General features: G+C 35.6%; 1 protein-coding gene across 1 annotated transcript in view; it reads left to right on the top strand.

Annotated features, from left to right (window-relative positions):
• The window catches only part of LOC136030303 (ubiquitin carboxyl-terminal hydrolase 48-like), a 250,597-nt gene that overhangs the window by 53,274 nt on the left and 183,788 nt on the right, over nucleotides 1-13,535 (top strand). Inside the window, exon 10 of the mRNA XM_065709189.1 lies at nucleotides 13,275-13,517. Within this exon, the coding sequence (XP_065565261.1) occupies nucleotides 13,275-13,517 (243 nt within the window). The remainder of the gene's footprint in view (nucleotides 1-13,274; nucleotides 13,518-13,535) is intronic.

The following is a 13,535-nucleotide window of genomic DNA, read 5'->3' as shown; positions in this document are numbered from 1 at the left end:
TCCCCCAGAGTCTGGGGGTAAGGATTGTAAGTTATGCCCCAGGGGCATATAAGGTTTTTGTGGAAGGGGTGGTCGTTTGAGCTTTAGAAGAGGCTCATTTGGTTGGAAAGGAATAGTTCTAGTTTCCTTTTAAGAGTAAAAAATTATGGAAAGCAACTAGCCCCTCCCTGACATCCTCTTTTCCCAAAATGCACTCATTTTAAATTGTGAGAGACCCGTTTTGTTGCCAATAGTCCAAACCTCCTTTAACAATGTCTTTAGAGTGGATACAATTCCTCAGAGCCCATGTGCAAGGATTTTTCAAGCTATGCTCCGGGCATATAAGGTTTTTACGGAATGGTTGGTCGTAAAGCTTTGGATCAGATGGAGCTCATTTAATTGGAAGTTGGAAGTTTTTGTGCCGTTTCTAAGAGTCAAAAATGAATGGAGCGCAATCACCCCCCCCCCCCCCCGCCCAAGCCTATTTTTCCCCAAAACATACCCGATCGTAATTTTAAGAGATATATTTTGTTCAGCCTTGTTGAAAGATCCAGTAATTATGTCTTTGGGGATGTCAACCTCCCCAAAGTCCTCAGGACAGGGGATGTAAGCTAGGCAATTCGTTTATTGTTTACACATAGTCTATGTTATTGAGAAAGGTATGTATGTTTGAACTTTACTTTCCAAGAAGACAAAGAGTATTCAGGGTGGCCTTTCAGAGAATGTTGAGGGGAGTGTTGAACTAAATCAAAACACGTTATGTGTATAAGGATTGTCAAAAGTGGGTAACACAGGGATAACTGAGTATATTAATTTGGAAAATTCAGGAATGATAAGGGACATGATCAAAAAGAGAATATTTGCATACTACTAAAATTACTACAACTACCACCACTACTACTACCAGATTACTCCATTTACAGTATTAAATGAAAATTCGATCTCTGCTGGTATGTATATTAGAACTTTACTTGCCAGGAAGACGAAGGGTGACACTTTCAGAGAATTTTGAGCGGAGAGTTGAACAAAATCAAAACATTTTATGTGTATACGGTTTGTGAAAAGGGTGCAATACAGGAATAACTGAGTACATACTAATTTGGAAAATTTAGGAAATAATAAGGGAGATGATCAGATAGGCAATATTTTCATGCTATCAATACTACTACAACTACCACCACTACTACTACCACACTACTCCATTCACAGTATTAAGGGGTATTTGAACTAAACCAAAAAACGCCATGTGCATGCACATTGTCAAAATAACGTATCTCAAGAACTGATTTGGGTATTAAATTTGAACTTTCAGAGAATAGTTTAAGGGGAAGATCATCTCACCAAAAGGCAATATGTGCATACTGCTGCTAATGATACTGTTCCTGCTACATTTACTACTACTGCTGCTTATTCTATTGCAACTACTTCTAGGGTTTAGAGCATTAAGATGAAAATTTCAAGAAGCATATGAATATACAGGTTATCACAAGGACATCAAGAATGTTTTAGCGATCGCTAATTATTTTAAGTTGAAATTTCCAGGACTTGGTGAGAGGGATGTTCTACGGACCAAAGGGCAATAGGTTAATACTACTGCTGCTAGTAGTACTACCGCTATTCAATACTATTGCTAGTAATATCAATACTACTGTTGTGACTACTGTTACGACTATGCCTAAAGTTATGAAGGTGAAATTTTCAAGAAATTTTATGGGGCAAAAATGAACTGAATCAGAACGTGCCCTCTGTATGCAGGTTTTCAAAAGGGTGTAGCAACAATATCTTAGGAACAGTTTTAGTGTGTGAGGTTGAAGCTAACACGGCTTGTTGTGAGGGATGTTGAACTAATCAAAAGAAAATATTTGCATCCTAATGCTACTGCTTCTACCCATACTACTACTAATGTTACTGTTATTACTACTTCTATTGCTACTACTGCCATTGAAACTTAGGCTACTACAAATAATTTTACTGCTACTGCTACTACTGCTATTAAAACTAAGGATATTAAGGTGAAAAATTTGGGATATATAGAAACTGTATGGAACTAATTCGAAACAAACTATGCCCACACAGGTTTTCAAATCCTTCAAGAATGGTTGATTAAGTTGAAAATTTCACCGTGTTTTGAAGGAATTTTGAAGAAACCAAAAATGCTATGCGTATACTGCGACCAATGCTGCTACAACTGTTGCTACTGCGCAAGCTCAGGGCATTGAGGTGAGGCTTTTAAGGAATATTTAGGCGCATGTTGAACTAAATCTAAACAAACTATGCGTATGTGGACTTTCAAAAAGGTAGCAAAGCAATATCTGAAGAGCAATTCATACTATTAATTTAGACATTTAAAGGCAAGTTGTGAGGGACTTTGAAATAGCCAGAAGGCACTATATGTATACTTTTAATACTACCGCTACAGTTACTGTAACTAATGACACTAAGGTTACTAAAATGGAACTTTTAGGGAACGTTTACGAGTTTTAATAAACGAATATGCATGCAGGTTTTCAAAGGGGCATATAATCAATATCATAGACAGCACCACTGTGTAATAGCTAGAAATATTTTTGAAACTTTTAAAAGAGCTAATTCGGTTCAAAATTAAAAGTTCTGGTGCCCTTTTTAAATGTAAAAAGAGATTAGATGGCAAACAGCCCTTCTCTCAAACCCATTCATTTTCTAAACGCACTCCAGTCAAAATTTTGAGACACCCGTTTTGCTCAGCATAGCAGAACGGTCCAGCAACTGTGTCTTTAGGGATGTTAGGCAGGTCAGCCCCCCAATAATTATTCAATTGGCCTATTATGCTTTAAAAATAAATTTTGCTTTCAAATAAAGGAAAAGACATTGTGTTTATAGTTGCCATCTCAGCAATATATCAAGAACAACTGGGGGTATTAAGTTGAAACTTTTAAGGATGCTACTATTACTACTCCTGCTCTTACAATTTAAATAAAGAGTGTAAGTGTATCAAGGTTGTCAAAGAGCATAGATAGACTCTTTTGGGAATAATATTGAGATTTATTTTTCAGGTCAACTTCAGAAGCTATAAAATTAAATTTAAAAATACTGTTTGTGTCAGGATTAAAAATTGTTGAAAAATTTTTTATTATAGAAAACCCAGAAAAGATGTGAGATATAATTTTTTCCATGAAAAAGACCATGTCAACAAAAAACGAACGGAAACTAATATAAAAATCTTTTTCCACAAAAAAAGTTTTTCAAAGAAAAGTAAAGAGCTCCATTATGCCAAGAACGAGTAGAAATAAAGTCAAATAATCTTCAAAGTGCGAAACTGCCACAAATCACCATCAATAGATAAATGAAACTCGAAATGAAAAGAAATTACAGTAAATAGCAGAGTCTAACTCAAAACGAGCAAAAATTCAAGACCAGAACAAAATTTTCGCTTTACTGAAAACAAAATACGTTTTAAATGTTTTCACTTTTCATACTTTCATAAATACAAAATTATCAAAAATTTACGAAGTAAACATCAGTTTATGTCAATTAAACTGACAATCCACGGTCATTTTTTTTTCTGTAAAGCGTAAATTATGTTCTGGTCTAGAGAAGGCATGGAGGTTATCAACCCTATTTATTTTAATTTTTGATCGTTTTCGAATTTCATTTATAAAAAAACTGAAGCATTAAATTTTTTTGATGTTGTTCTTTTGGTCGAAATTAAAATAAAACGTGGAATTTACTCTTTTTCTTTTTTAAACATGACACTATGACTTTAAATACAAGTGAAACATTCACAGGAAAAAATGCAATTAAACCCACTTGGTTGAAGCCAGAATTTTTTTAATGAGCTTTTTAATGTGCGTTTTCAGGGTTTTCTTGTGGGTAATTAACATCATGAGTGAGGCTCCCGTGGAGACCATCTGACATTTATTTCCTCATTTTGAAATAAACTTGGTTTTATTGATACACGTTGAATTCTAGTCTGATATGCCCATACTGCTCAAGTCAAATGTTATTTCGTTTTTAATAATTTATGGTCTCTTAGGTTTTGGAACTTCCGAGTGTTCAATTGTTTTCTTTAAATTGCTTTAGCGTTTTCTTTAAATTGCTTTAGCGTTTATGGAACTTGAAGTTCTGTTTTATTAGTAATTATGAAAACGTTAAGCCTCAGAGGTCATAAAACTGGCACATTTCCGCACAATTTTTCTTTAATGCCAGTTTTTAAATTTTTAAGTATTAAGTGTATAACAAGGATAAAGAAGGACAAGTGCAGCAACACTCTACTACTTAACCATACTCGTTTCTTAACTAATTCAAGTGTTAAAGAATGAGATACGTTGTTCCATCTGTTAAGAGAATGTTGTTCTTTAAAAAATAAAGTTTAAAATAAGCAACGCGATTGCTATATCGTCTAATCATACAGTTCGTGGTAACAAACTGTAGTAAGGAGCGACCCGGCTCAATAATAACCAAAACTCTAAAAAATGGAATTTTTATACCAATAGCTACATCATTCAATCAGATTCAGCGTATCAGAGAACCTCATTGTGGAAGTTTCAAGCTTTTATCTACAAAAATGTGGAATTTTGTATTTTTTGCAAGAAGGCAGATTACGGTTGCGTGTTTTTTTTTGTTTTTTTTTCAGGGATGATAGTATCGACCCAGTGGTCCTAGAATGTTGCAAGAGGGCTCATTCTAACAGAAATAAAGAGTTCTAGTGCCCTTTTTAAGTGACCAAAAAAATTGGAGGGCGCCTAGGCCCCCTCCCACGCTGATTATTTTCCCAGAGTCAACGGATCAAAATTCTGAGATAGCCATTTTATTCAGCGTAGTCGAAATACCTTGTAACTATGTCTTTGGGGACCACTTACTCCCCCACAGTCCCCGTGGGAGGGGCTACAAGTTACAAACTTTGACCAGTGCTTACATATACTAAAGGTTTTTGGGAAGTTCACATACGTTTTCAGGGGGATTGTTTGGTTAGGGGGAGGGGTTTAGAAGAGGGGGATATGTTGGGGGAACTTTCCATCGATGAATTTGTCATGGGAGAAGAAAATTTCCACGAAGGGAGCGCAGGATTTTCTAGCATTATTTAAAAAAAAACAATGAAAAAATAAATATGAAAAAGTCAACTGGAAGTAAGGAGCAGCATTAAAACTTAAAATGAACAGAAATTATTATGCATATGAGGGGCTCACCTCCTCCTAATACCTCGCTCTTTACGCTAAAGTATTTTTAGTAATTTCAACTATTTATTCTACGGCTTTTGTATTTTTCAGGAGTCATTCTTAATGAATTGTGACAAAATTTAAGCTTTAGTGTAAAGAGCGAGGTACTGACGAGGGGCTGAACCCATCGTATATGTAATAAAAATATGAGAATTCAAAGTTAGTTACGTAAGCTAATTTATAAGTTACGTATATCTTTTGCGTTGATGAGGAAGTTGCCCCTTTCATATACGAAGTAAATTCTGTTCGTTTTAAGTTTTAATGTCGCTCCTTACTTTCAGTTAAAAAAACTTTTACTTTTTTTTTTTACTAATTTCACAAAAGAAACCACTAGGAAAAAAAATTATTATAGAAACAAATCGCTGGTTTGCTTATCATATGCTATATATTATATGCTTATATATTATTGTTTTTCGGAAATATCCAGAATGTTTTGTATTTGTCCGACGTATTCAAGTGAGCTAATAACCCCCCCCCCTCCCCATTGCGTTGGTTCAGGCAGAGAACGGGTTTAAATAATTTTTACTTTGAAAGGTTTCAACTTAGTTCCTAGGAAGATTATTGCATGTGAATTGCTTTTTTTTTCTTTATTTTGGAAGGAAATTTTCCGAGATTTGAAACTGTTTTATAATACCTGAAAATAAAACATTGAAAAGGCTGAGATGATTGATTTAGCATCTGAATGGCTCAAATAATGACACTTAAGTAAAGGGAAAATGTAAAGGGGAAAATGCTGAATATTATCGTCTTTGGGTCTTGTTTAATGAATGCAAAGGGGAGATGAGTGTTTCTGATTGCCCCGTTCAAGCGCTAAAACTGATTGGAAGACTGTGCTGTCTCTTAAACTCCCTATGTGCCTAAATTCTAAGATAGCAATTTCCTTTAGGATAATCGAAAGGATCATAAAATGTGCCTCCAGGGGTAACTTTATGAATAAGGACTTATTCCTCGGTGGGGTTATCATGCCCATATTGGTTAGTATAACTTCATAAAGCTTAAATGGCCCCCATTGAAAGCAAATACTTGATGGATAAATTTTAGTAGAAAGATGGAATTATTTCAAAGTTAAATCAGAATCAAGGATTTCCAATATGCTAAGTCCGAGGGCTCGAATCATTGAATTTATAATCTGTGCAACTCTCGCAGCCCCAAAACTTGCATAATATGGCCATTGAAAGTGGGATTAGACCTTACTGTTTATATAGCGCTAGGTCGTTCATATAAGAATCAAAAATATCCTGAGTAATTCGTCTGGAAAACGTTTAACATATTTCCCTCTACCTTTGGTAGTGTCTATGTTTCAGAGTCATACTTGGAAGCTGTTAGTACTGTGATGGCTACTATTCTAGTCTTAGTTCCTAGACTTATTTTTGTATTCTTCCATTATTTTTTCAATCTAAAATAGTTACCTTGCACCTTCGCTTTTCCACCTTTTACATCTCTACCACATATTCCAACCTTACAAGTAAGATCTTTGTATTTCAGTGAGTATAAAAATTCTTAGCGATTTTTTTTTTTTTGAGTGATCTCTCATTTGTTTTGTTTTTGTCTTTTTTGTATAGAGGGTAGTAGTAAGGGAAAGGTAACTGTGAGTTTTTTTTTCTGTCACACCAAGTTGGTGAGGTTCAGTCACGTTGTTTTCCCTATACCTTTTTTTCTTTTCCTATCTTTTTTTCTTCTTCTTTATTTCTGTTAGTTGACAGCAATATAATCGTTACTGCTTTTTTTTCGAAAGGTTGGTAAGTCTAAACAAATTTACTGTTGACGGTTGATGTATTTATTTATTTAATTTAAATAAATCCCTATAAATTTAAAAGTTATGTCAAGTGCTCCCCTAGTATTTAAAGACATCTGTTTGGTCATTTTTTTTTTAACATAACATTACCTCTTCATCCTCACTTATTCCTAATTTAAGGGTCTTAGTCTTTTTAGCATTAATTCTAAAACCTACTTACGCACCCTCGTCGCTTAACCCTACAAGGTTCATTCATTTTGAAAATTTTTGTGCAGTTCATTCAAGTTTTGGACAAAGTACCTAGTCTAAGCCTAGAAGAGTTTTACCTTCTCATTTATTGCCATGTTTTCTCATACCCTTCGCTGTGACTGTTCGATTCAATCTATTGGATACCGTTTATGGATCTATCAGTTTCAGTTTTCATAATCTACACATGGCTGCATTTCTCCCTAAATACGTGTGCAGTTCGCAAATAAACAGTGATTTCTGAAAATTAAACTTCCTTTGACTGACTTGATTCACTTGTTGATAGACAGTAATGTCTAGTTGCAAACAACTATTAAGAGGGGGAAAGTGGATCTTTCAATCGGTGGGGGGAGGGGTTTGAAGCCTCAAAAAGTGCATTTTAAGGCGCTAATTTCTTAGCTTTCAGTAAGAGATCCTTTAAGGAAATGTGGAGGGTGGAAGAGTGAGAAAATATACCCCAATATCCATTCATTCTGAAGAGTATATTTAGACTAAGCTTGCAATATGGCTGCAACTGACTAACACCTGCCTTTTATTGCAGAAGTATTTGAAGTTTAAGATAGAAGATTACATTAAAAAGAATTCCTGGAAAAAAGGGAAGGTTAGGAGGCGGCTTCCCCTAAAAACATTATTTGTCCTAACAGATCTCTTTGGAAAAAAAATGCAAACTATTGCCTTGAATTTTTTTTTTACGTTTCAGCACTCCCCTTTCCCCCTCCCATTCTTGAGGAATATTTTAAGCGTGGTGATTTTTCAGGAAGTATTTTCGTTTTTGAAGATTTGCTATGCAACAATTAATCTTGAAGGTGAATAGATGGGTTGAATAAAGGGCGACACAACATCATATTTAAGAGAGCACGGAATCAAGTGGTTCCTGGCAACGAACTGTAAGGAGAGAACGATCTTTGTCAACAGATACTGAGACTAAAAAACGAAATTCTGTTACGTAAAAAAAAATCAATTTCTTGCCAATTCTAAATATGCTCATTATTTAACTTTAACTTAACTATCAAGATAAAAGAAAAACTTGCACAATTTTTGAAAAAAAGGAGTTGAACGTCCCCATAATGAGTTACAATCGTGATAAAAACTATACTATGAAACTCAACATATTTGACAGCCCTGTAACAGATATTTAAAGCTACTATCTACAAATGCACAATTTTTTATTTTTTTTTATTTAATTTTTTTTTAAGAAGAAGAAAAATGGTCTTGGATATCCTTTTTTCAGAGATGATTGCATAGAACCAGTGATGGTAGATTATCACAAGAGCTTATTCGAACGAAAATTTAAAGTTGTACAACCCATTTTGAATAAAAAAAAAAGAGTTTCAAGCTGCTAAAAAGTGTCTATTTTGGTCATTATATTCCGCAAAACAACATCTCTTAACAGGATAGGGGTGCTTGTTAATTAAATGAAACATGCCCAGGAAGTGAAGTTATGTTAATCCGAATGAAATATAACCTTCTTATAACGTTTAGTTTACATAATAGTATACTTTGGGCTATATATTTACACATTAGGAGGAGGTAAAGTAGTTGGACAGCGCCCGTAGCCCAATTTAACCTACTCCCCCCTCCTAATTTGCACATATATAGCCGAAAATATACAAGTTCAGTGTATCTTGTCTAAGTCGAATGTATTGTGCCATTTGTCTTTGTGGCTATGAAACCGGTTTTCTGACACATAACCTAAGCGTAATTCTTGAGTATATTTCGTTTAATCTATATATATAAAAATAAGTTGTCTGTGTGTGTGTGTGTGTGTGTCGAGTGACGTCATGTTTGTGTGTCGACCGACGTCATGGGAATATAAATGACGACCGGAACCTCAAAGAGAAATTACAGACTAGGACACCCGGACACAAATCACGACCGGGACACAGGGAATATAAATGACGACCGGGACATAGGGATACAACTACAACGGGGACGCCGGGGGCACAGGCGGGATATATAAATGACGACCGGGACACTGGGATTGTTCGAATAGAAATTACAGACCGGGACACAAATGACGACCGGGACGCCGGGACACAGGGAATATAAATGACGACCAGGACACTCAAAGAGAAATTACAAACTGGGATACCGGGACGCAAATGACGACCGGGACACAGGGAATATAAATGACGACCTGGACACAGGGACACATCATTAGAATAATGAGGCATAGATCTGAATACGGATTGTTTTTCCCATGGACAATTATATGTTGCATGTTCAAGAGTCAGTAAACCTGACAATCTATTTATATGCAGACAATGGGACAGCGAAGAATGTTGTATATTCGCATGTTTTACGTAGTTAAAAACATATATCTATATATATAAAAATAAGTTGTCTGTCTGTGGATCAGGTGACGTCATGTTTCTGTGTCGACTGACTTCATGAAGTTAGTTGTCGTCATTTTTGCTATGACGGTGACGTCATTAAAGATATTTAAGACATATATGTTCACGTAGAAATCTATTAATGTTTAAGTTTAAAATGACTGATGAACTTACAATGGCAAAAGCCGATGAAGATGCTCAAAGAGTCTATGCCAAAAAACTTGCTGCTGATAGAGAAAGTCAGAAAAGAAAGCGTGCCGAGGAATCAAAAGAACAGCAAGGAAACAGGCTTGAGGCTAAAGAACGCAAAACCGCGCAGTTAGATGAAGATCCACCTGGACAGCGAGAGTCAAAACATATCAAAACTGAAAATGATAGCGATGATGATTGGGTTTGGGATTTTGACTTGGATAAGGTCATCAATGCCTACCAGATTTTAGTTAAAAAACAAACGTTCGGCGATATGTATTTCATAGTGAAGCTGAAAAATAAAGAAGAAAAAGAAAACTGAAAAAAGAAAAAATGTAAAAAACTAAAAAATACTAAAAAGAAAAAACACTCAAAGAGAAATTACAGACCGGGACAGAGGGAATATAAATGACGACCAGGACACAGGTATTTAAGAATATCGTTCAAAGACAAATTTTTAATTGTAAGAAGACCGTTGAAAGAGAAATTTCTAATTGTAAAATGACTGAAGAACCTACAATGGCAACGGTACCACCATCGAAGTAGATAACCAGTGGGTTTACGGCCAACCTACCATCTTCAAAGATACCACGATAGGAAGACTCTACACCGTTCACCCCAATCAACATGAATGCTTCTTTCTACGCCTGCTTTTGGTGAATGTACCCGGTCCGACATCCTTTGAGTATTTGAGAACTGTAAACGGTACTATACATGACACTTACCGTAGTGCATGCCAAGCTCTGAATTTACTGGAGAATGACCAACACTGGGATAACTGCATCAATGACGCGTGCGAAACGTCAACCCCAAGTCAAATTCGTGCACTTGCTCTCCATCAGCTCCTACAGAGTTATGGGAAAAATATAAGTCAAAAATGTCCGAAGATATACTCCATCGAAAACAGTTAGAGACGTCAGATATGACTTTTGATTTTAAATCAGAAATTTATAACTACACTTTAGTTATTATAAAAGATTTGTGCGTACGTATGGCAAACAAACCTCTTCAGGATTTGGGAATGCCTTCACCTAACCGTATCGCTGCTGTTTCGACATGTGTAAAATTGGATCGTGAACAAAGTTACAGTACGAGTGATCTATTGTCGTATGTACAAAATAACATTTCCAAGTTAACGTCGGAACAAAAAGACATTTATGACACGATAGACTCAATTTCAGGACGTATACAACTACCTGCTGATTTCTGTAATTTAGTGACGTCCAAAAATGAATTGATTTAAAAAGTATTTCCGAATATTCTAAAAAATTATAAAAATAATAAATGGCTAAGTGAAAGAGCGATTCTCGCACCCAAAAATATAGACGTCCACGAAATCAACAATATTGTTTTGACCAAGATTCGAGACCAGGCAGTCCTTTGCAAGTCAGTCGACACAGTTTTGGAACCAAATGAAGCGGTTAATTATCCATCTGAATTTTTAATTCCGTAGATCTTTCAGGGTTTCCACCACACGTGCTACAACTAAAAATAGGCGTACCAATAATACTTTTAAGAAATATCAACCCACCAAAGCTTTGCAATGGCACGCGACTTGCCGTAAAAAAAAACAACAATGGAAAACCTAATAGAGGCCACAATCTTGACAGGGCCTTTAGAGGGTGATGCTGTTCTTATTCCTCGCATTCCCATGATTCCAACGGATCTGCCTTTTCAATTTAAAAGATTGCAATTCCCAATTCGATTAGCATTTGCAATCACCATTAACAAAGCTCAAGGTCAATCATTAGAAAAATGTGGTATAGATCTTAATACTGATTGTTTTTCCCATGGACAATTGTACGTTGCATGTTCGAGGGTCGGTAAACCTGACAATCTATTTATATGCAGCGACAATTGGACAGCGAAGAATGTTGTATATTCGCAAGTTTTACGCAGTTAATTTGTATTGTATCTATCTATCTATCTATCTATATAAAAACGAGTTGTGTGTATGCATGTTTGTTTGTTTGTAAAAAGAGCGTTTGCATATGACGTCATTATTAGTGCATACGGCTTTGTATATGCACAGACAATGGGAAAGCCAAGAATGTTATATATTCGCAATTTTTACGTAGTTTAACTCCTGCAGACGAAATGAATGCTTGCCTGAAAAATTCTAATTTATGGGCACACGTAAAAATATTAAAATTAACTACAAATATGCGTGTCCGATTGCAAAACGATGACTCTGGTCAAACATTTTCAGATCAATTGCTGGCAATTGGAAACGGAAAGCTCCCAGTAGTGGGAAAGCCAAAAATGTTGTATATTCGCAATTTTTACGTAGTTTGAAACACATATATAAATCTATCTATATTCACAGGTGGGACACAGGGACACAACTACAATGGCGCGTAACTAATATGGCGCGTAACGACTTACGCGCTCGGGGGGTCTTGGGGGGCGCGAAGTGCCCCACCAACTAGGTGTTGGGGTGGCGCGAAGCGCCACCCCATCAGCTAGTATATATATATATCTATCTCTATTCACAGGCGGGACACTAGATAGGGACTAAGAGTGGGAACTATGTGTGGACAGAGCCAAAATGCTCTCAGGTAAAATTTCAGAGATTTACCAAAGAGCTTAGATCTATTGAAAGGCTGCTTAAATAGCCTCTCATTTTCAGAGACCATTCATGCGTGCGGCAGCGTATTTGGCTCTTAACATTTATGCAGTCTGTGGAAAATGAAGCTTTATTCCAGACTTGGGAATAACGAAGCATCTAGAATCCAGACTGTCTATCAAATAAAGGTGACGGTTGAACATTGTTTCATAGTTGCAATGCTTTCAGTTAAGCACTAGTAACATCACAGAGTAAATAAAATGATGTTCAGGGAAGGTAGCCAGCCTCATCTACAGGATATTGTAAAATATATTTTTGCTTCAAGTTTTAATGTTGGTCTTTATTTCTTTCTGAATAAACCCTCTTTTTTTAATATCATACGAGGATTGAACCTCCATGGAAGGTTCTTTCTGCAGCTGAGTCAAAGACTTTATCATAATCTGCAAACTCAGGAATGTGAAATGAATCAAGTGATCATCAACAAGTGGAATGAATCACTTTAGTATAATTCTGAAAAAGTTATGCCAGCTTTGCCTCTTACAGAGACTATCTACATTGGCTTTACTCTTATCAGACATGGCTGTCCTTCCACCAAGTTGATTTTCATTAAAAAATCAACGGATTTTTAAAACGTCATTATAACAGTTCTCAAATATTAATTTAATTTAAGCATCAAAATTCCAAGAAAACTTGAAAACTTTGTTTGGTCTAAATATAAGACTACCAAAACAATAAAGTAAGCTCGCCAACAAAATGCATCCAGATAGTAAAAAACAAACTTGAAACAACGAAAAGTTAAGCCACTAAACCGCCAAGTCAAATAAACGCAAAGCATTTGTGCTTTGAGAGATGGAAGAAAGTGCTTTGAAAGATACTTGTAGTGTAGCAACTTTTTATCACCGATTTACTTGAACAAGTAAATATAACTGTATCGAATTTTGATTTTTTCAAATAATTTTTCAAATAAAGAAAATAGAAGTGTTACAAGCATTAATTTTCATTCTGTACTTACATTGTTCTTTGTTTTCCAGGAAGATAAAGAAGACCGTCTGGACATTGTCCAGGTAGAAATTGCGTCATTGTACAAAAATTTATATAGCTTGGAAAACGATGACTGGGAAATAATTCCTGTATCGTGGCTAAAAAAATGGCTTTCACAAGACCCATTAAAAGAAGTCTTTGGTGGACAAATTGATAACTCTGGTTTCGTGTGTATTCACGATAACATTTATGTTGGAGCAATAAAGGAATTCAAATGTGTGCCAAGACAAGAGGTATGTATGTTTATCTTT

Source organism: Artemia franciscana, chromosome 8 (genome assembly GCF_032884065.1).
Source record: "Artemia franciscana chromosome 8, ASM3288406v1, whole genome shotgun sequence".
NCBI classification, from domain to species: domain Eukaryota; kingdom Metazoa; phylum Arthropoda; class Branchiopoda; order Anostraca; family Artemiidae; genus Artemia; species Artemia franciscana.
This window is presented reverse-complemented; position numbering and strand designations above follow the sequence as displayed.